This window comes from Euprymna scolopes, chromosome 43, assembly GCF_053919585.1.
Source record: "Euprymna scolopes isolate OS-2025 chromosome 43, ASM5391958v1, whole genome shotgun sequence".
Lineage (NCBI taxonomy): Eukaryota > Metazoa > Mollusca > Cephalopoda > Sepiida > Sepiolidae > Euprymna > Euprymna scolopes.
The window spans coordinates 11,994,531-12,015,184 of NC_136524.1; the positions used below are offsets into that span (position 1 = coordinate 11,994,531).

The 20,654-nt window shown below is 35.1% G+C and overlaps 1 protein-coding gene across 2 annotated transcripts in view; it reads right to left on the reverse strand.

The window, feature by feature from the left end:
- The window catches only part of LOC145268189 (PDZ domain-containing protein 8-like), a 386,752-nt gene that overhangs the window by 18,268 nt on the left and 347,830 nt on the right, over nt 1-20,654 (reverse strand). Inside the window, exons 23-24 of one of the 2 annotated variants that reach the window (XM_080123426.1) lie at nt 14,738-14,926; nt 13,485-13,523 (exon numbers count right to left, since the gene is read on the reverse strand). In XM_080123426.1, the coding sequence (XP_079979552.1) occupies nt 13,509-13,523; nt 14,738-14,926 (204 nt within the window). In that variant the 3' untranslated portion in view covers nt 13,485-13,508. The remainder of the gene's footprint in view (nt 1-13,484; nt 13,524-14,737; nt 14,927-20,654) is intronic. The other variant, XM_080123425.1, reaches the window with a different exon arrangement.

Consider the following 20,654-nt stretch of genomic DNA (forward strand, 5'->3'; position numbering starts at 1 on the left):
AGTTTTAATCTTGCATTTGCAAGAAATGCTTGTTTTTGAAAGTTTTGGTTTTTGAAAGTAACTTTGCGAGTAGAAATATATATATATATATATATATATATATATATATATATATATATATATATATATATATATGCATATGCTTCTATATATTTATCTAAATATTTTACAGGTTAGAAAAACATTGGTACTATCAGTTTTAAATTCGATATAAGAGGCCCAGTTTAGAGCAAAAAAATTTGATTCTCATCAACCTCTATTTACTTATATCTGTTCTTACAGGAGATCGTGACCATACATTCTTTTTTCGGATTGCACTTAAAAAAAAATAAAATTCATTATTATTATTATTACGAACTCCTTTTTATTTCTATGAACTTATATTTTTATTTTATTTTTAGGGACTTCTGGTTTATAAGTTTGGAAAAATCTGGATCTCAAAATATCATTTCACCGATTTAAATTTAATGATTTTCTTTTTATTCAAATTCAATCAGTAATTCCCTGACGGAGGAACAATTAGAAGATTGCATGCCCGGCAATTCGCCTCCAACTCCACCTTAGACCCAACAAACAACTCCCTTCCAAATTTCCCTATACGAACTAAAGCCACATAAGATGATGTAAAAATCACCCCTTCTCATGTCTGCAATATCAAAAAAACTTAGACACCTGATCTCATCCCTTCACCTCATTTGCATATTACATTAAGGAAAATTGATTTTAATAAATAGCTGTATGTTAGTTACTGTTTTTTGCAAGAGAATTGTTTTAAATGTTTTATTTAAGATTGTTATTTAATCAATTTTAAATAATCATTATATTGATAATATATTTATTTGGAATTGTTATTTTCGACATCAATGTTTTTAGAAATGGGTCCAAAGTTATTTCCCCTGAAAACTTTGAAACAAACAAACAAAAAAACTCTTCATCAAATAAAATAATTTGGTAATCTCAAGTTTTAGTGTGAAAAAAATAATTCAAAAAATAAAGACAATGTTCTGTTTTTTTTGTTTTTTTTTTTAGTATTCAAATAACAAAAGGAGAACACGAATAAACTGAAAGGATTTTATTTGTTTGTTTGTTTTTATTATTCTTGAAACTGCTATACAGAATATTTGACCATTCCGGGAATTGAAACTTAAGCCCCCCCCCCAAAAAAAACAAATTGAAATTTCCTTTATTTACAAAAAAAAAAAAAAAAAAAAAAAAAAAAGCCAGTAAAAAAGTGCCTTTACAAAAACAAAAACAAACAAACAAGCAAATGAAAGGAATTTCATTTTGTTCTTAAACTTTTTTCAAGTCACGCACACGTTAATATTTATAAACATTATTTTTTCAGGGTCACAACATCATAAGTCATGATACAGTTGACAAAATCGTTTACAAGTTACCTTTTCCCTTCTTTCATGTCTCAGGTTTAAGCCTGCCTATGCGGTTAATTTTTTTTTTTTTTTCGGTCACTCGGGCACTCACTGCTATTGAAACAAAAGTTATTTTTATTTTCATTTATTTTTTATTTTATTTTTTTTGTTTCAGTCTTGGATCTCTCCTTGCCACTGAACCCAAGCAGTGCTGATTCAGGAGAGGTGTGGTTAGAGATTGTGCAACCCTTGCCTCACTATTACATGCACAGCTACCCTACAGGAATGTCCATTGTTTGTTTTCCAGTGCACTAGCAACAAAAAGTGTTCAATATCCAGAGAATAGCTGCTTCTCTTTGTATCTCTCCTGCTGAAATGTTTGGTAGAGAGGGACTAATGTACTTGTTTTTTGGGCAATACATTTGCATATTTTTATCAGTTCTATTATTTTTGAAATTGTTGTGGGAGTATCGAGGTTGCCCATGATAAAAATGATTAATATCCTTAGTATAGCAGGTGTGTTCCAAACAGAATTTCATGTTGACCCTGGCAATGCTAATATATGTTTATATTAGTGATGGGACAATTTCAATATTTTCCTAGATTTCTTACTAAATTTCTGATTCAGATAAATTTCTGATTCAGATAAAATTATTTAGATTATTTTTACCTGATTACCATAAAAACACATGTTAGATGTGCAGATATTTTCTCAAAACACAAGTGAGAGATGATCTATGGATTTTAGTTTTACTGGAAGTTTCAAATCAATAAATATTTATTTTATTATTACTACTAGCAGTGGAAAAGTTTGTTTTGAATAAAATCAAAAATAAAAAAAGATAATTAAAGGAATCATGTTTGGCATTGGAAAATAGTCATAAATTCTTCTGATTCCAATACCCCAAAATGTTCTGATTTTCTGATTCACGATTCTGATATATTGGGACGATTGTCCCAATATATATATATATATATATATATATATATATATATATATATATATATATATATATAGCATAATCATGTTGCCACATTGGTTCCTGTCAGATCAGCAAAATTAATCAACATTAAACCCGACGATCATGGGTGACCATATGGGGATACCAGATGCTGTATGTGCTCTCCACTTATCTCAGTATTGTTTCAGTCTTGGATCTCTCCTTGCCACTGGACCCTAGCAGTGCTGATTTAGGAGAGGTGTGGTTAGAGATTGTGCAACTCTTGCCTCACTATTACATGCACAGCTACCCTACAGGAATGTCCATTGTCTCTTGAGACTGAAAAAGGTATCAATATATATATATATATATATATATATAGTATGTTGGATCCATGAAGGATGAAGTATCCTAGGTAATTTTAAATCCATATGCAGAGCAAGAATAAAGTAAAAAAAAAAAAGCAAAACATGTCACCTAACGATGTAATAGCTATAAATAGAAATGTAATCAAGGTCAAACTAACCTGGACTAAAATCAGAAACTATGAATGCAATTGAGGAAATATATCACTTAGGTTAAGTGCTGACTGACTCACACTGCAACTACTATCAACTAGAATGGCTTCTTGAGCAGTTCAGAATGAGATTTAAGGCTAAAAACCAAGAAGCCTAATCTATCGTAAAGATAAACAAAAAAGAAAAAATGGTACATGATCAGAGAAGTGAAAGAGAAATCAATGAAAAACTTGGGAAACAAATACATTATACGACAGAAGCCAAGGAAGGGAAATACAGTGACAGACAAAGGAAGGATTAAAAGACAGAGTTACCAGGAAAGTACAGGTGTTGGTGTTTGCAGTTTGGTCTGTACCATTGAATAATATGGCCATTGCAGATGTATTTACGCAAGTAGGACACATCGAACAATCATGTGGAATATTGAACTTGGCATTATTTGGACAAAAGGGACAGCCAAAGCTACCTATTGCATCAATTGTTGAGTACAAGGTGTCGAAAGTAAAGACAGTTATGATGCTCCGTTTTTCTAATGACCATGAGATTAAAGATGATCCACCTGAAGTAAGAAGAAGTGGAAGGCAAAAGAAACAACCAAGGCAGCTATTAAAATCTTACGCTTCTTGGTTTTTTTTACTGTTAGTACTATACAAGTGAAGAACTAGCTATGCAGAATTTTAGACCTTTTTGCAGGAGACAAAGATTCTGTCGTCAGTGTCATAAGAAGTGAAGAACAAAGAAAAAAATATCTACACCTGGTGCAATGTCATCAGCAAGGTCAGTGTGTTTGGTGGGAAGAGTTTCTGGTGATAGGAACATTGGATGGAAAGAAATCTGAGCTTGGGAGCAAGCAAGAACTTTGTTCCTAATAAAATCGACCTGTGATGCAATGCTTTCCTTGGTGAATCTTGTATGATGGAAAGTAGACAATGATGAGAAATGCAAACATATTCTGCCTAACTGCGATTTGGTTATGCCTCCATGTGTATGGATTTAATGCCAAGTCTTGAAAGTAATAAAAAAGATATAACATCAGAAAATAGAGAAGTTTAATGAAGGACAACTACTAAAAATAGAAAAGATCAAGAACAGCATGTATGGTGAAAAGTCATTCAATTATATGATCAGAGAAGTGAAAGAGAAAAGCAAGGAAAGATGGCAAGGGAAATTCCCACTGTTCTTACTAAGCAAAGACCATACCTCATCATGTGGAGTGAGGAAAAGAAAGTTGGAATTATGTTGAAGGACTGTATACTCGGAGGATAATGTTGCAACTGCAGAAGACAGAAAATATGAGTGATATAGTGATTTGCTGATTGAGTGTCAGGAAAAGGGATGGAACATTATCATTTGGCTGTGAGAGCTTGAGGATATGTTGAGCAAAAGCTAATCACCATACTGCAACATCGTTTTTGTTAAACAAACACAGAAATAAAAACTTTTTGACAGACGTGCAGGAAGCAGCGGAGAAGGCACCATACTGAATCTGGTGAAAAGAAGCATAGCTTACACCAGAATCAATGCAACCTCCGTTTTTTTTTTTTTGGGGGGGGGGGGAGTCACTTTAGATATGCAGCAGAGGAGTACTGCAAAGTGGTTCCTTTTGATGATTGTGGTACTGGATTCCATTGTAGAGCTGTTATCTGCTGAGTACTGAACAGCGCATACAAATTACTTTTTGCTTCTTTCTATCTGAATGGTAGATACCTGCCCCCCCCCCCCCCCCCGCATTTCCAATACAGTGTAGGAGTCAATTGTTTGGGTGAAATAAATTATAGTGCTCAAGCTTAAATGTTGGTTAAAGTTTTCTTTTTTAATTGATATATATAGTCATTCACAGATTGCTTCACCATATGACAGCTCTTCAGTGTGGCTAGACTAGCAAGTACATCAATTTGAGATAGAAACATAATTTCTTTGTTAGATTTTTACCTCTATGCCATCGACATTCACTACAAAAGGGACATAAGATTACAGGCTGCCGAGAATGCTCTATTCTTTTACAATGAACTATGCATTATTGCAAGGCAGCAGCCACCATTTTTCCTTTTGTAGGTGCTCAACCCATGGGTAGAGTGGGGGAGAAGCTAAGCATTTTTCTCAATATTTATATTCTTTAGCGTAATACAGCAAGCAGCTCTCAAAAGGAGCGAATAGCAATATTTACCTTGAATTCTCATCATATTTATCCATTGGCACCAAAGAATTATTAGGACTTATTTTCTGAAAAGAATAATCATTTCATTCAGACCAATACTAAGAGTCAGACCATCATTAATTATAAAAATCTACCAATGTCATCAAATACTTACATCATTTTATCCGAGCAAAAAAAAAAAAAAAGTAAAGTTATTCATCCTAAAATTTGTATCCAACAAGAAACTAAATTTGACATTGCTTTCTGCATCAATTTATGTAATTTGCTGTTTAATAATATTAACAGTACAATAATTCCATAGCTAATATAACATACTGACCCGTTGGGTCAGTATGTTATATTAGCTATGGAATTAATGTATGAGCGTGACACTTGTGACGTACAGAAAATAGTTTTTTTGTGACATAACAGAAACATTTCTATGAAAGTATATTAAAATGAAAAAAGAATATAGATAGATTTCTATGAGTCGTTCTGTTTATAATAGTTTATTTTTGAAAAAAAATCAAACAAACTTACAGCTATTAAATTATAAATGGTTTGCCATACTTATAGGTACATGTGCACTGAACAGATACCATAATACTTAATACAATAGTTAAAATCAAATTTTGATATCTTTTTTAATGAAATTGTTATTGAAAGTACAGAATAGTTAAAAAAAAAAAAACACTCCTCCCTGTTAAGAATGGCTTTTTAAATAGAAAAGGAAAATAAAATGTAACTTTAAAAAAATGGTTCAGATTTATTTATTTATGTTAAGAGTGTAGATAAAAAAAAGGTTCTAAGTGTATTAAAAAACGGAGAAGAAAATCTAAAAAAAAAAGGAAGGCAGAGGGTAAATCGCCATTGTAAAATGCCGGTTGTCGACAGGTTAAAGTACATTTATTTGTAAGAAAATTGCGTTAAAATAATTTAAACGCAATATGGAAATGAACAATGAAAAAAAAAGCAGAAAGTATTAACAATTGTTTATTTGGATAATTTAAACGCAAAAAAAAAACAAAAAAACAATTGGGACACTGAAAACGTACATAGTAAAACGTTTTATTGTCGCGTTAATTTGTAATGCAAATTAAAGAAAAAACATTTTCGGGGCTATTTATTTATGTTGGTAGCGTAAAAGAAAATGTATGAATGTTTTTAAGAAAAGTGTATTAAAAAATGGAGAATAAATTTAAAAAAAAAAAAAAGGAAGGCGGTGGGGAAATCGCCATTGTAAATTGTTTTTATGGTTGTCAACGGGTCAAAGTTGATTTATTTGTAAGAAAATTGTGACAGTATAGTTGTTATAGAGAATAGTTGGAAAACATCCCATGTTAAATAATAATTTCTAAATAATAACGTTAATATTTCAGTGCGCAGGCCAAATTCTGCGAAAGTAGTGATTTGTGTTTATTTGTTTACACTGTTATGAGTTTATGTTTATGTACACATGCGCAACCGGAGTCGTAAACCGGATATTGGGTTACAACACTCGTTACAAGGTCATTTGAGTTTTATAATTATATATCTATATATCTATAAAAGTGAACGTGTCTGTGTGTGTGCACATTTCCCTACACAACAACTTTGTCAATTTCCAGTCTACAGACTCGAAATTTGATATACAGGGTATGGAGATTTGGGAAAATCTTTGGAATCTGTTTTCTGCCAGAAATTTGGCTGTTAAGGGGTCAAAGTTCAACGATTTGACCTTTGAACTCTACCAAACTCCTCCGCCAATTTTGGGTCTAAACAATTGAAATTTTAGATATAGGTTCCTTGGACATGGATCTAACTTAATAACTTGATTTGAGCCCAAAACAATAAATGTTAAGGGGTTATAATAGGGGTCAAAGTTTTAAAAAATTTGTCCTCTGCAGTCTCTACCAAATTACTCAGACAATTTTTGGTCTAAACATTTGAAATTTTACATAAAGAGTATTCTGAGATAGGGCAAGCTTTTTAATCGGTTTGGGTCGAAAATTTGAGCTACTAATATATAAATGTATGTATGTATGTATGTTTGTATGTCTGCCTAAAACTTTCGCCAGAGGCGACGGATCAGTATCGACCCTTCAGACAACAAATACCAAAAAATTGGCTAAAAACATTAATTTCTTCACCCTCAACTGGGCATTATTCTACAAGGAGGGTATGCTTTTTTCGCCGATATTTTCGAAAGTCATCCCCTCTTTTCGATTGTCTAGCTTTAATTTAAACCTACCTCACTTCCGATTTGGCGGTGGTCGTAACAGCAAAGGCATCAGTTTTTCCTGTTCTTTACCTTCTTCGCGGTACAGGTTTGCGCCTGCCTTCCTACTACCACATTTTTTTTTTTTTTTGCTCAACAAACACCTAACACTCAGGCAACGCCGGGAACCCATGCTAGTATATATATATATATATATATATATATATATATATATGCAGAATAATACTCAGACTGACAAATTTATGTGTTCTCTTTATATTGAAAGCCTATTTACCTGCATTCCACTCTCAGAAACTATTGATATATGTGCCGATGCTCTTTATCGCAGTCAGCTCCCAACTCCCCCTATTCCTGAGAATATTTTTGTGGAACTTATGGAATTCGCCACCATGTCGGTTGAATTCAGTTTTAATAACATTATGTACAGGCAGATGGATGGTGTTTCAATGGGTTCTCCTCTGGGACCTGCTCTGGCAAATATTTTCGTAGGTTTCGACGAAAAAGGTCTTTTATCTAGCTTTCAAAAACCAGATATTTATTTTTGTTATGTTGACGAAACTTTTTGTCTGTTCAACAATGAAACGGAAGCAGATACCTTTTTTGCATCCCTTAATAATATTCACCCAGTTCCAAAATTTACTATAGAGAAGGAAAGTAATTCTTCCCTTCCTTTTCTAGATGTACTGGTTTGTAAAACACCTTCCGTTTTCTTGACTTCCATCTACCGTAAACCTACACTCACTGGTCTTTACACACGTTGGGACTCTTTTTGCTCCATTAAACAAAAATATAATCTTATCAACACCCTTATCCATAGAGCGTGTATGATATGTTCAGAGAACAAATTAAATGATGAAGTCAAATTTATTACCAAGACTCTTTGCAATAATGGTTTTCCATTGCAAATCATGGAATCTACAATTAGAAATAAAATTTCTAATTTCAATAAAATTAAACAGGCATCTGTCGACAAATGTCCTATCTACCTACGCCTACCTTGGCTAGGTAATATTAGTGAAAGATTTGCCAAGCAAATTTCTTCTGTCGTACAACAATGTTACTTTGCATCAAATACCCATGTTGTTTTTTCTTGTAAACCCATTTTGTCTTCAATTTGTAAAAATGTTCTGCCCCCTCACCATAAAAATTCTATTATTTATTTATTTAAATGTAGCTGCGGTGTGCACTACGTTGGGCGAACGTCTCAAAGATTAGATAATAGGGTAAAACAACATGTTCCATCCAAAATTCGAAATGGAAATTACCTACCTTCGGACGTTTTGAACAATACCCATGGCTCATCTGTAGGAGAGCACCTTATAAATAATCGTATTTGCGCTTTGAATTTTAGTGCAGATTTTTTTTCCACTCTTAGCAAGTCGCACTCTCTTTACCATCTCAAAATTCTAGAAACTATATATATTAAGACTCTGAGACCTTCTCTTTGCAAACAAAAAGAGAATCTCTTAAGGCTTAATCTAGTTTCTATTTAATAATTAAACCCCCTTTTTTTATACATATATTCCCCCCTACTTTTTCATCTCTGATTCATTGTTCCTCCCCTTTTCTTTTTTAACACGTAATTAAGCTCGATTTTAGCTCTGTTGGGCGAGCTTTGAAACCGGTCAGCTGACGCATTCATTTTTATTTTTTAATTTCACAATTTAAATTAATGTTTTCGAACAAGTTTAAATTTGGTCTTTACATAGCCATAATATATATATATATATATATATATATATATATAAGAGACTAAGGGAGATAGGAGATTATTCAATACGTATTACATGGGAATAAGCAGTTTCAACTTGACCGATTCAGTGGAGGGACAACTTGGCATTGACCATGTCAGTCAGCATTTTTATAAAGATTTTATAATTTTTTTTTTTAAATTAAGAAAAAAATAAAAATATATCATTTTAACTGTTTTTAAAAAAAATCATGGTTTTTCAAAACTCTTCTTGGTTAATTATTTTCTAAAATTACCATATTTAAATTTCATTTTTTAATTCAGTCAATTTTTCTTTTAAAAATTTATATTTTAACTCTATTCAACGAAAAAATATAGATTTTCGTTTACTGAATTATTTTTAAAATATAAACAAAACTGACTCAAGACACTAATTTCAGGCCAAATTGGCCAAAACGAAATGACAACACCAAAATTAGCCACACAGAAACGTACCAAACCCATCTATTTAATATATAAAAGGCAAAATGGGTGCGAGCGTTTGTGTCCACGAAAGGCATTTGCATCGGCTTCTCATATTGGTTAGATTCCACAAGAAGTTTTCGCATACTTCCCAGATCGTAATATTTTGCATTCGCAAACGGACATTGTCTCTATCTTTTTTTTTTTGAGTCGTCTCAAGTATTTGTTTGCCTTTTTTGTATAAATAAAGCGAAACTTACTGGAATGCAACTGCCTGGCCTTCGGGCCGGTTAGTATCTGTTCTGTAATTGGTTCTTGGTCAATGTAGACCATTTATTTGGAAACTGCCAGAGTACCCCCCCCCCCTTTTAGGGGAGCTGGTTTTCCCCCCACATTAAAAACGACCTTGTGTCTAATTTGCTTTCATTGGAGCTTTAAAAGCAATACCATTTCTACTAGTCAGGGGCACTTGAGGTGGTCACTCTTTCTTAGAACTTTTTACATACTCTCTAGATTATAATATGTCTGATTTAGGAAACGACGTATCTTTTATTTCAGCAACTTTTATGTTACAAAATTCGCACTGTGATTTCATTTTCTCTACTACTACTACTACTACTACTGTATGATGTTTGACCTAGAAAACGTTGACATTCGTTTAAGCATCTGCTTTTGTAAACGTTTATTTTCACCCTTCCTCACTTCTCTGCACACATAGTGTCGTGGTAAGTCATCAAGCTATTAGCCTCAGGGCTTCAGGTTCGAGCCTACCTCCCTCCCAATACTCATCTTCTTTTACACCTGGGCAACGCCAGGCACCCCGCTAGTCTATAAATATAATAGCGAAAATGTATGTATGTTTGTATGTGTGTTCGCTTTTTCTGTATGTCTACAAAAGGCTTTTTTCAGAGAAGCGGTCGGTCGCCTAACAACTTTTTAAAACTTTTTATATCACATGTAAATCGTAATATCAACAACAAAGCTCGCCTGTCTATTTAATTTGCTCGACTTCGGGAAGATAAATATTCAACATTTGTCGCTCGCCACATGTGGGTTAGTCTTTTTTCTATAACATCTTGGGAAAATAAAAATAAAAAAAGCGTTCCCGCAGTAAATGAAATACTATCCCGCAGTCAAACTTGATCTCATTAAGTCATTAAAACGTGCACCTGCTAAATCCAAGTAATTAAATAAATTCAAACGTGTTTCCGTTAGCATATCGCAGTGGCCCAATGGTTAAAACCGTTGCACTCTTCTTTTTTTCATTCTTTAATTTACAACTTCGCCTCAAGGCTTCGGGTTCGATCCTCATACTTACCTACCAAAACATTTTTTTAAATTTTACCCCCCCCCCCGGGAGTTTTCACACACACCTCCAAACACCCGGGCAACACCGGGTACCCCTCGCTAGTATTACATAAAAGAAAATTGTGAGTCTGTTTGTATGTCTGCTAAAAACTTTTGTCAGGCACAACCGACCGCATTGAAACCAGTACCATCTCTTTCAGATGGCTTGGATGCATAATATGTGAAAATTAAAAAAAATACAATTCTTTGGTGGTCAATTGGACCTCTTTTTGGAAGGGGGGGATCCTTTTTCATGTCACTGTTTTTAAAAGTCATGGATGTGCAATAAACTAAAATTATGTCTAAAAAGCTTATTTTGCAACCTCATCAAGTCATCAGCATTTGTGGTCGTGTGGACAAATACGTTTGCCAGTAACTTTTTGCTTTCTTCCCCTCTTTTGCATTTCATGTTTGAGCCCAGCTGCCACGGCTTTTTTTTTTTTTTTTTTTTTTGGCTGCATGGGCACTCCCTGCTATTTTGATTGAAAAAAAAGTTGTTTTGATTCATTTATTTTATTTTTTTTGGGGGGAGGGGGGATCCAGTGCATGGGCAACAAAAAGTGCTCAATATCTGGAAAATAGGTTCTTTGTATCGTTTCTGCCGATATATCTGCTGAAGAGGTTGTCACATACTTCTTTTGGGTGATCACATTTTCGTGTTTTTATCCGTTCTTTTATTTTCGAAATTGTTGCAGGAAATAACGATGGGTTTAACATAATAATGAAAAACTGCTCAATATGTAAAGCATAATCCTGTCCAAACCAAGCTTCATGTCAACCTGGGCAATGCCAGGTATCCATGATAGTATTATAATAAGGGCAAGTGTCTATAGCCAGCTAAAATTTGAAAAATAAGCAACCCACACAGAAAGATTTTTTAAATTAATTTTTAAAATCGGCATAATTCCAGATACATATTAATGTAGAATAAAAAAAAATTCATTTGGGAATCAAGTCAACATTTATATCATTTAATGTTATCAAGATGTGTGCCCATCTTTTAATGTTATCATATAAAGAGAATTAATTCTGCTTTTTCTCAGTTATTTTCCTAATTTTAGACAGCATTCTAATAGCACTAAAAAAATAAATAAAAATATTCTCATTAATGATAGGCCGATTCCAATATTTTTCCTGATTCCAATACTGACTGTTCTAAACTCTTGATTCTTATACAATTACCAATTCCAATAACAAAAGCGCCAAAAGAACACACCTATAGTGTAAAAGTAATTACCAGTGCAACTATCGGCCTCATATTGAAATGACATTGATTAAATGACATCGATTTAAGTTTGTTATTGTGGAAATTTTCTTTTATCACAAAGTTTTTATTAAATCAAACAAAGTCAAAATGAAATATTTCAAAGTCATGTTAAAAAGACAAAATCAACTAACAATCTGCACTTCACTTTTTCTGTCCTTGGCCAGTGGAGGAGAAATCCTTCATAACGGAGACAATTTTTATTTTTGTTCCTATCCAGAGTGTCTCTTTTTGGAGAGCTAGATTTCCCCACATTAAAAACTGACCTTGTGTCTAACTTTGCCCTCGTGAAGAGGCAAGTGAATAGGAACAATTTGTTCTGTCAGTTTTTTTATATATCGACAAAAAATGAATATGTTCATGTTTTTTTTTTTATATCACATCAATAAGTTAAAAAAATAACCGTTTGAATCTCTCACTGGAAAATTTGACCTATGATCAGACATACATACATACAACTAGTTTTCTTTTCTTTTTTTGTACTAGATATTTTGTATGAACTTTTAGGACATTAATTGAATATCTGACACTGAATAAATTTATTGACAAATGATTTAATATTTTTTGTCCATCTTATGGAAAATATATTTTCTGGATTAAAATAAAATTCATAAAGTAACCATTTACTAATAAATGCTTATTTTCATTTCGAAGAAGCAAACATTTCTTGTAAGCGAATTTACTTAACCATTTTCAAAGGAAGTGGAAAAAGCAAGATAATACTCAAATTTGTTTGAAAAGAAATAAAAACGTATTTGTTTACAATTATAAAGAAACAAATTACTGAGAAAGCTAGCAAAATAATAAAACCAACAAAATACAAATTTTACTTATTACAGTTTAGGTTAATTTGCAAGAAAATGAAACATGTTCTCAAACCTATCCTTTCATTTCTTTATGGTTGAGTAAATCTAACTGTCAAAATCCTATTTAAAAAACAAAAACAAAAACAGTTAAAAATAAAAGCAAAAGAACAAATGAAAGTAAAGCCTGTTGGGCAATAGTTACAAGGAACAAATCTATAGATTGACTGAAATAAAAGTATGTATTTTGAAAAAAAAATATGAGAACATTTAACTTGAAAACAATAGAGTCGTTTTTTGGATGGGGAGACTTAGCCTCATCTAAAACTATAAAAGATGAACTTAGCCAAACCAGAACGGTTCTAAAATTTATTCTATAATTTTTTCCAGAAATGCTCATTTTATGTTGAAGTCACATATGAAACTGATCACTCATTCTAAAAGAATTAATTTTTTTTGTTTTTTTCTTCCAATCAAGTTTTTCAAGGTGTTCACACAGTTGCTTAAAAAAGTAGAATCTTATTTTTACTTTTTTGAAGAGAGAATTTAGCTGAAAAATAAGTTTGAATATATTAAACGAATTTACTTCTATAAAAACAATTAAAACTTTCATATTGCATTAGTTTAAATATGAAACAAAAATTAATACAAAAGAATGTTAGTAATTAATTTTTAATTCATAAAACATTTTAAATTTAAAGTAGTTTAAAAAAAAAAAAAAAAAAAAAAACACTTACATTTTTATGTTGGTAGGCAAATTTTCACTGTCTTTCAGTCTGAAAGCAGTGTATTTGTGTCTCATCAAATGAAGGAAAATGAACTGAGCCACCAAATGGTTTCAGTTAATAACCAAGAATCGTTTTCATTTTTAGTCTTTGATTTTATTGACTTTTATTTCTCACTCTCATCAACCTTTTATATAGAATTTTTTTTACAACCAATTAACAGTCAAAAAATTTTAATAAAAGTATAGCTGATGCCAAAGATGTGGTCTCAGGTAGAGTCTATTCATACCTAATTCAAACCCAGCCTTTGAAAATGTCAAGTTTTTTTTTCACACTCTTTTTTCACACTCTTCTTGTCCGTTGATTGAGATTGTCGGAGGGCAAAACGGCCGAAACGTGACGATAACAACCAAGATGAGGAAGTCAGTCAGACAATCTCAATCAATGAAAACACCTCATCTCAAAAATACAGACAATTACTATCTTCTTTACCAATTTTTAAAGATTAGACAAAAGCCCACTTTCTTTTTTTACAAAAGTAAATTTACATATTGTTTTTGTTATTATGATGTACAGATTTTAATTTACTGGTAACTTCAAAACAATATTTATTAGAAAAAAAAATAACCAGTTCTGTTTCCAATTGGAAATAAGACTAAAAATTTTCCCAATACAGATTCTCCAAAAAAGTTATCATTTTTCAGATTTCAATTAAAAATCCTAATACTACTAGAATAACAATACATCATAGTATGTCAATACTATGATAATTCCTCAGTAATAATGGGTGTTATTAAAATATATATACAAAAGAACCAAGTGAAAATTCCAGACTTGTTTATCTACCATTTTCTTTTTTCTTACTGTAAAAAAAATTTATCATTTTAAATAAGTAAAATGAACATTTAACATTTTCATTCATTTATTGTAATAAATCAAATATTTTAAAAATAAATCTTATTCTTACCATAAAAAAATAACTGTCAGTTAAAAATGCTTCAATTTTTAAGTTAACAATGACAATTCCTATTTATAACATCGTATATGATTTTGCAACCATTCATTTGGAAAAGAGTAAAATCTTGTTTTTTGTGCAACCACTTATGCAAGATATTGCTCTATTTCTTCATTGATGATTTTATTTCTTAAGATAAGCATGAAAGGTGATGCTGCAAGTACAAATGATGATCAAATATCAAAAATGATTTATTATGAACACTAATGTTAAGAAATTGATAACCCAAAACTTAAATTTGAAAACTTACCATTGTATCCAATTTCTCTCTGCGTTCTTCTAAACTCAAATGCGACAAGAGTTCTTTGCCCTTTTCTTTAGCATTCGTAACAATTTCTTCATCAAAGTTGGACACATTCATTCTGACTTTTGATTTAGAAGTTGATCCCTGTGTTCCATTGTCAGAATCATCAGAATGGTCAAGAGCTTTATCCTCTGGCTATTAAAAAGAAAAAAGTAAAAAAAAGAAAAAGAACGCTGAAAATTTATATTAAGGAAGAAGAGGGTAGGTAGAATAAATTCTAATAATCATGAATATTCAAACTGTTGACGATTTTACTGCTCTATTTTAAATAAGCTAATAGGTCTTTTTTTGGTTAGGGTTTTAAATCTATTGTCAGTCTGCATTTGCTCTCCCATTCTGGTATGATAGTAAGATATGAGTCTCAAATGCTTCTGCTCTGCAATGACTTCAGCATAATTACTGTGTCATGATGTTATGGGGACTTACCTAGTCACTCATAATGGACTCTTCTAACCATTATAAAAATTCGAGAGTTAAAACTTATGGAGAAATATCAAAACCTAACATGAAACTACAGACTAACTTCACAGTTGGACATATAGACAACCTGTATTTGTTTCACTTTCTTGTACAATTCTTTCTACCTGTTTGTATCTTTCTTTATGACTCTTCTAGGGCTGCAACACTTGATCAGCTGAATGTGTGGCAGCCAACTGGAAGAAAGGATCCCTTCAACTATGCTCCATCAGAAACTTTGTATTAGTGGGATTTGGGATGCCTTACATTTTGGTATCTCAAGTAGTTTAGCCAATTTGTGCATAAACTCTAAAATGCTTGGATACCACAAGCACTAGGGTGCATGGTAGCCTCAGGAGGACCTAGCTCAAATGGTAGCCCCAGAATGTCCTAGCTCAAATGGTAGCCCCAGGAGGACCTAGCTCCAATGGTAGCCCCCGGAGGGCCTAGCTCAAATGGTAGCCCCAGGAGAGCTTAGCTCAAATGGTAGCCCCTGGAGGACCTAGCCCAAATGGTAGCCCCCGGAGGGCCTAGTCCAAATGGTAGCCCCCGGAGGGCCTAGCTCAAATGGTAGCCCCAGGAGGGACTAGCTCAAACGGTAGCCCCAGGAGGACCTAGCTCAAATGGTAGCCCCAGGAGGGCCTAGCTCAAATGGTAGTCCCGGAGGGCTTAGCTCAAATGGTAGTCCCGGAGGGCCAAGCTCAAATGGTAGCCACAGGAGGACCTAGCTCAAATGGTAGCCCCAGAATGTCCTAGCTCAAATGGTAGCCCCAGGAGGACCTAGCTCAAATGGTGGCCCCAGGAGGGACTAGCTCAAATGGTGGCCCCAGGAGGGACTAGCTCAAATGGTAGCCCCTGGAGGACCTAGCCCAAATGGTAGCCCCCGGAGGGCCTAGTCCAAATGGTAGCCCCCGGAGGGCCTAGCTCAAATGGTAGCCCCAGGAGGGACTAGCTCAAACGGTAGCCCCAGGAGGGACTAGCTCAAACGGTAGCCCCAGGAGGACCTAGCTCAAATGGTAGCCCCAGGAGGGCCTAGCTCAAATGGTAGTCCCGGAGGGCCTAGCTCAAATGGTAGTCCCGGAGGGCCAAGCTCAAATGGTAGCCACAGGAGGACCTAGCTCAAATGGTAGCCCCAGAATGTCCTAGCTCAAATGGTAGCCCCAGGAGGACCTAGCTCAAATGGTGGCCCCAGGAGGGACTAGCTCAAATGGTGGCCCCAGGAGGACCTAGCTCAAATGGTAGCCCCAGGAGGACCTAGCTCAATTGGTAGCCCCAGGAGGACCTAGCTCAAATGGTAGCCCCAGGAGGACCTAGCTCAAATGGTAGCCCCAGGAGGACCTAGCTCAATTGGTAGCCCCAGAATGTCCTAGTTCAAATGGTAGCCCCAGGAGGACTTAGCTCAAATGGTAGCCCCAGGAGGACCTAGCTCAATTGGTAGCCCCAGAATGTCCTAGCTCAAATGGTAGCCCCAGAATGTCCTAGCTCAAATGGTAGCCCCAGGAGGACTTAGCACAAATGGTAGCCCCAGGAGGACCTAGCTCAAATGGTAGCCCCAGGAGGACCTAGCTCAAATGGTAGCCCCAGGAGGACCTAGCTCAAATGGTAGCCCCAGGAGGACCTAGCTCAATTGGTAGCCCCAGAATGTCCTAGCTCAAATGGTAGCCCCAGGAGGACTTAGCTCAAATGGTAGCCCCAGGAGGACCTAGCTCAAATGGTAGCCCCCAGGAGGGCCTAGCTCAAATGCATATGAAGTGATTTGATTGATATTAATCCTCAGATCATACTGCACAGAGAGCAGGTAGCAGACATTGACTGATGTTGCCCACAACAGAATCCAGGATACTTCATTAATTTGCCATTTTAACACTTCATTCTAATACAGTTTCCTATTCTAGTAGCTCCTTTCCAGGAACTGCAGGCTTGTGGAACTCTCTTCCTGTTTACCTCATATCTACAGTCTCAATCTTTTCAAGACTAAAGACAATAGTAATCTCATGTCTTTTCAATATCCATCTTTTGTCCCTGTTAGTTTTACATCAAGTGGCTACATGCTTTGTCTGGACAGATTCAAGTTGTTTAGCCACTTTTTGCATAAACTCTAACATGCTTGGATACTACAAGCACTAGGGTGCATGGTAGCCCCAGGAGGACCTAGCTCAAATGGTAGCCACAGGAGGACCTAGCTCAAATGGTAGCCCCAGAATGTCCTAGTTCAAATGGTAGCCACAGGAGGACCTAGCTCAAATGGTAGCCCCAGGAGGACCTAGCTCAAATGGTGGCCCCAGGAGGGACTAGCTCAAATGGTAGCCACAGGAGGACCTAGCTCAAATGGTAGCCACAGGAGGACCTAGCTCAAATGGTAGCCACAGGAGGACCTAGCTCAAATGGTAGCCCCAGGAGGACCTAGCTCAAATGGTAGCCCCAGGAGGACCTAGCTCAAATGGTAGCCCCAGGAGGACCTAGCTCAATTGGTAGCCCCAGAATGTCCTAGCTCAATTGGTAGCCCCAGGAGGACCTAGCTCAAATGGTAGCCCCAGGAGGACCTAGCTCAATTGGTAGCCCCAGGAGGACCTAGTTCAAATGGTAGCCCCAGGAGGACTTAGCTCAAATGGTAGCCCCAGGAGGACCTAGCTCAATTGGTAGCCCCAGAATGTCCTAGCTCAAATGGTAGCCCCAGAATGTCCTAGCTCAAATGGTAGCCCCAGGAGGACTTAGCACAAATGGTAGCCCCAGGAGGACCTAGCTCAAATGGTAGCCCCAGGAGGACCTAGCTCAAATGGTAGCCCCAGGAGGACCTAGCTCAAATGGTAGCCCCAGGAGGACCTAGCTCAATTGGTAGCCCCAGAATGTCCTAGCTCAAATGGTAGCCCCAGGAGGACTTAGCTCAAATGGTAGCCCCAGGAGGACCTAGCTCAAATGGTAGCCCCCAGGAGGGCCTAGCTCAAATGCATATGAAGTGATTTGATTGATATTAATCCTCAGATCATACTGCACAGAGAGCAGGTAGCAGACATTGACTGATGTTGCCCACAACAGAATCCAGGATACTTCATTAATTTGCCATTTTAACACTTCATTCTAATACAGTTTCCTATTCTAGTAGCTCCTTTCCAGGAACTGCAGGCTTGTGGAACTCTCTTCCTGTTTACCTCATATCTACAGTCTCAATCTTTTCAAGACTAAAGACAATAGTAATCTCATGTCTTTTCAATATCCATCTTTTGTCCCTGTTAGTTTTACATCAAGTGGCTACATGCTTTGTCTGGACAGATTCAAGTTGTTTAGCCACTTTTTGCATAAACTCTAACATGCTTGGATACTACAAGCACTAGGGTGCATGGTAGCCCCAGGAGGACCTAGCTCAAATGGTAGCCACAGGAGGACCTAGCTCAAATGGTAGCCCCAGAATGTCCTAGTTCAAATGGTAGCCACAGGAGGACCTAGCTCAAATGGTAGCCCCAGGAGGACCTAGCTCAAATGGTGGCCCCAGGAGGGACTAGCTCAAATGGTAGCCACAGGAGGACCTAGCTCAAATGGTAGCCACAGGAGGACCTAGCTCAAATGGTAGCCACAGGAGGACCTAGCTCAAATGGTAGCCCCAGGAGGACCTAGCTCAAATGGTAGCCCCAGGAGGACCTAGCTCAAATGGTAGCCCCAGGAGGACCTAGCTCAATTGGTAGCCCCAGAATGTCCTAGCTCAATTGGTAGCCCCAGGAGGACCTAGCTCAAATGGTAGCCCCAGGAGGACTTAGCTCAAATGGTAGCCCCAGGAGGACCTAGCTCAAATGGTAGCCCCCAGGGGGCCTAGCTCAAATGCATAAGAAGTGATTTGATTGATATTAATCCTCAGATCATACTGCACAGAGAGCAGGTAGCAGACATTGACTGATGTTGCCCACAACAGAATCCAGGATACTTCATTAATTTGCCATTTTAACACTTCATTCTAATACAGTTTCCTATTCTAGTAGCTCCTTTCCAGGAACTGCAGGCTTGTTGAACTCTCTTCCTGTTTACTGTTTACCTCATACCTACAGTCTCAATCTTTTCAAGACTAAAGACAATAGTCATCTCCTGTCTTTTCAATATTCATCTTTTGTCCCTGTTAGTTTTACATCAAGTGGCTTCATGCTTTGTCTGGACAGATTCCATAAAAAAAAATAAAATCTCATAAAACTTTAAATAACATGATGAGGATATTAACCTTATTTAATCTACAACATCTATTTTCTTTTATGGAAATCACTCTAAACAAAACACAAAACTAATGTAAAGAGTGAAAAGGAATGAAAGATGATTCATGCAAAGATAGGAAATAACTATTGATCAGTCTTGAAAAAAAAATTTAAGTCTTAAGGAGGAAAACAGCAAGAAGAGAGTTCCACAAGCTTACAGTTCTTGGAAAGATACTGGAATAGGAAACTGCATTATATGGAAGTAAAAAGTAGTTTGCTTGAAGCATTTCTGGTAAAATATGGAGAAGTATAAAAAGGCTATAGTAATGCAAGGAATCGCAGTGTGAATTATGAAGTGATGTATGAACAAAAATGGACAAACGAAATAAAGTCTTGCAGAGTTTTTGTTTTTTGTTCATCTTCATATACCAATTTGTTTTTTGTTTATCTTCATATACCAATTTGTTTTTTGTTTATCTTCATATACCAATTTGTTTTTTGTTCATCTTCATATACCAATTTGTTTTTTGTTCATCTTCATATACCAATTTGTTTTTTGTTCATCTTCATATACCAATTTGTTTTTTGTTCATCTTCATATACCAATTTGTTTTTTGTTTATCTTCATATACCAATTTTTTTTTGTTTACCTTCATATACCAATTTGTTTTTTGTTCATCTTCATATACCAATTTGTTTTTTGTTTATCTTCATATACCAATTTGTTTTTTGTTGATCTTCATATACCAATTTGTTTTTTGTTCATCTTCATATACCAATTTGTTTTTTGTTTATCTTCATATACCAATTTGTTTTTTGTTTACCTTCATATACCAATTTGTTTTTTGTTTACCTTCATATACCAATTTGTTTTTTGTTCATCTTCATATACCAATTTGTTTTTTGTTGATCTTCATATACCAATTTGTTTTTTGTTCACCTTCATATACCAATTTGTTTTTTGTTTACCTTCATATACCAATTTGTTTTTTGTTCATCTTCATATACCAATTTGTTTTTTGTTTATCTTCATATACCAATTTGTTTTTTGTTTATCTTCATATACCAATTTGTTTTTTGTTCATCTCCATATACCAATTTGTTTTTTGTTCATCTTCATATACCAATTTGTTTTTTGTTTATCTTCATATACCAATTTGTTTTTTGTTCATCTTCATATACCAATTTGTTTTTTGTTCATCTTCATATACCAATTTGTTTTTTGTTTATCT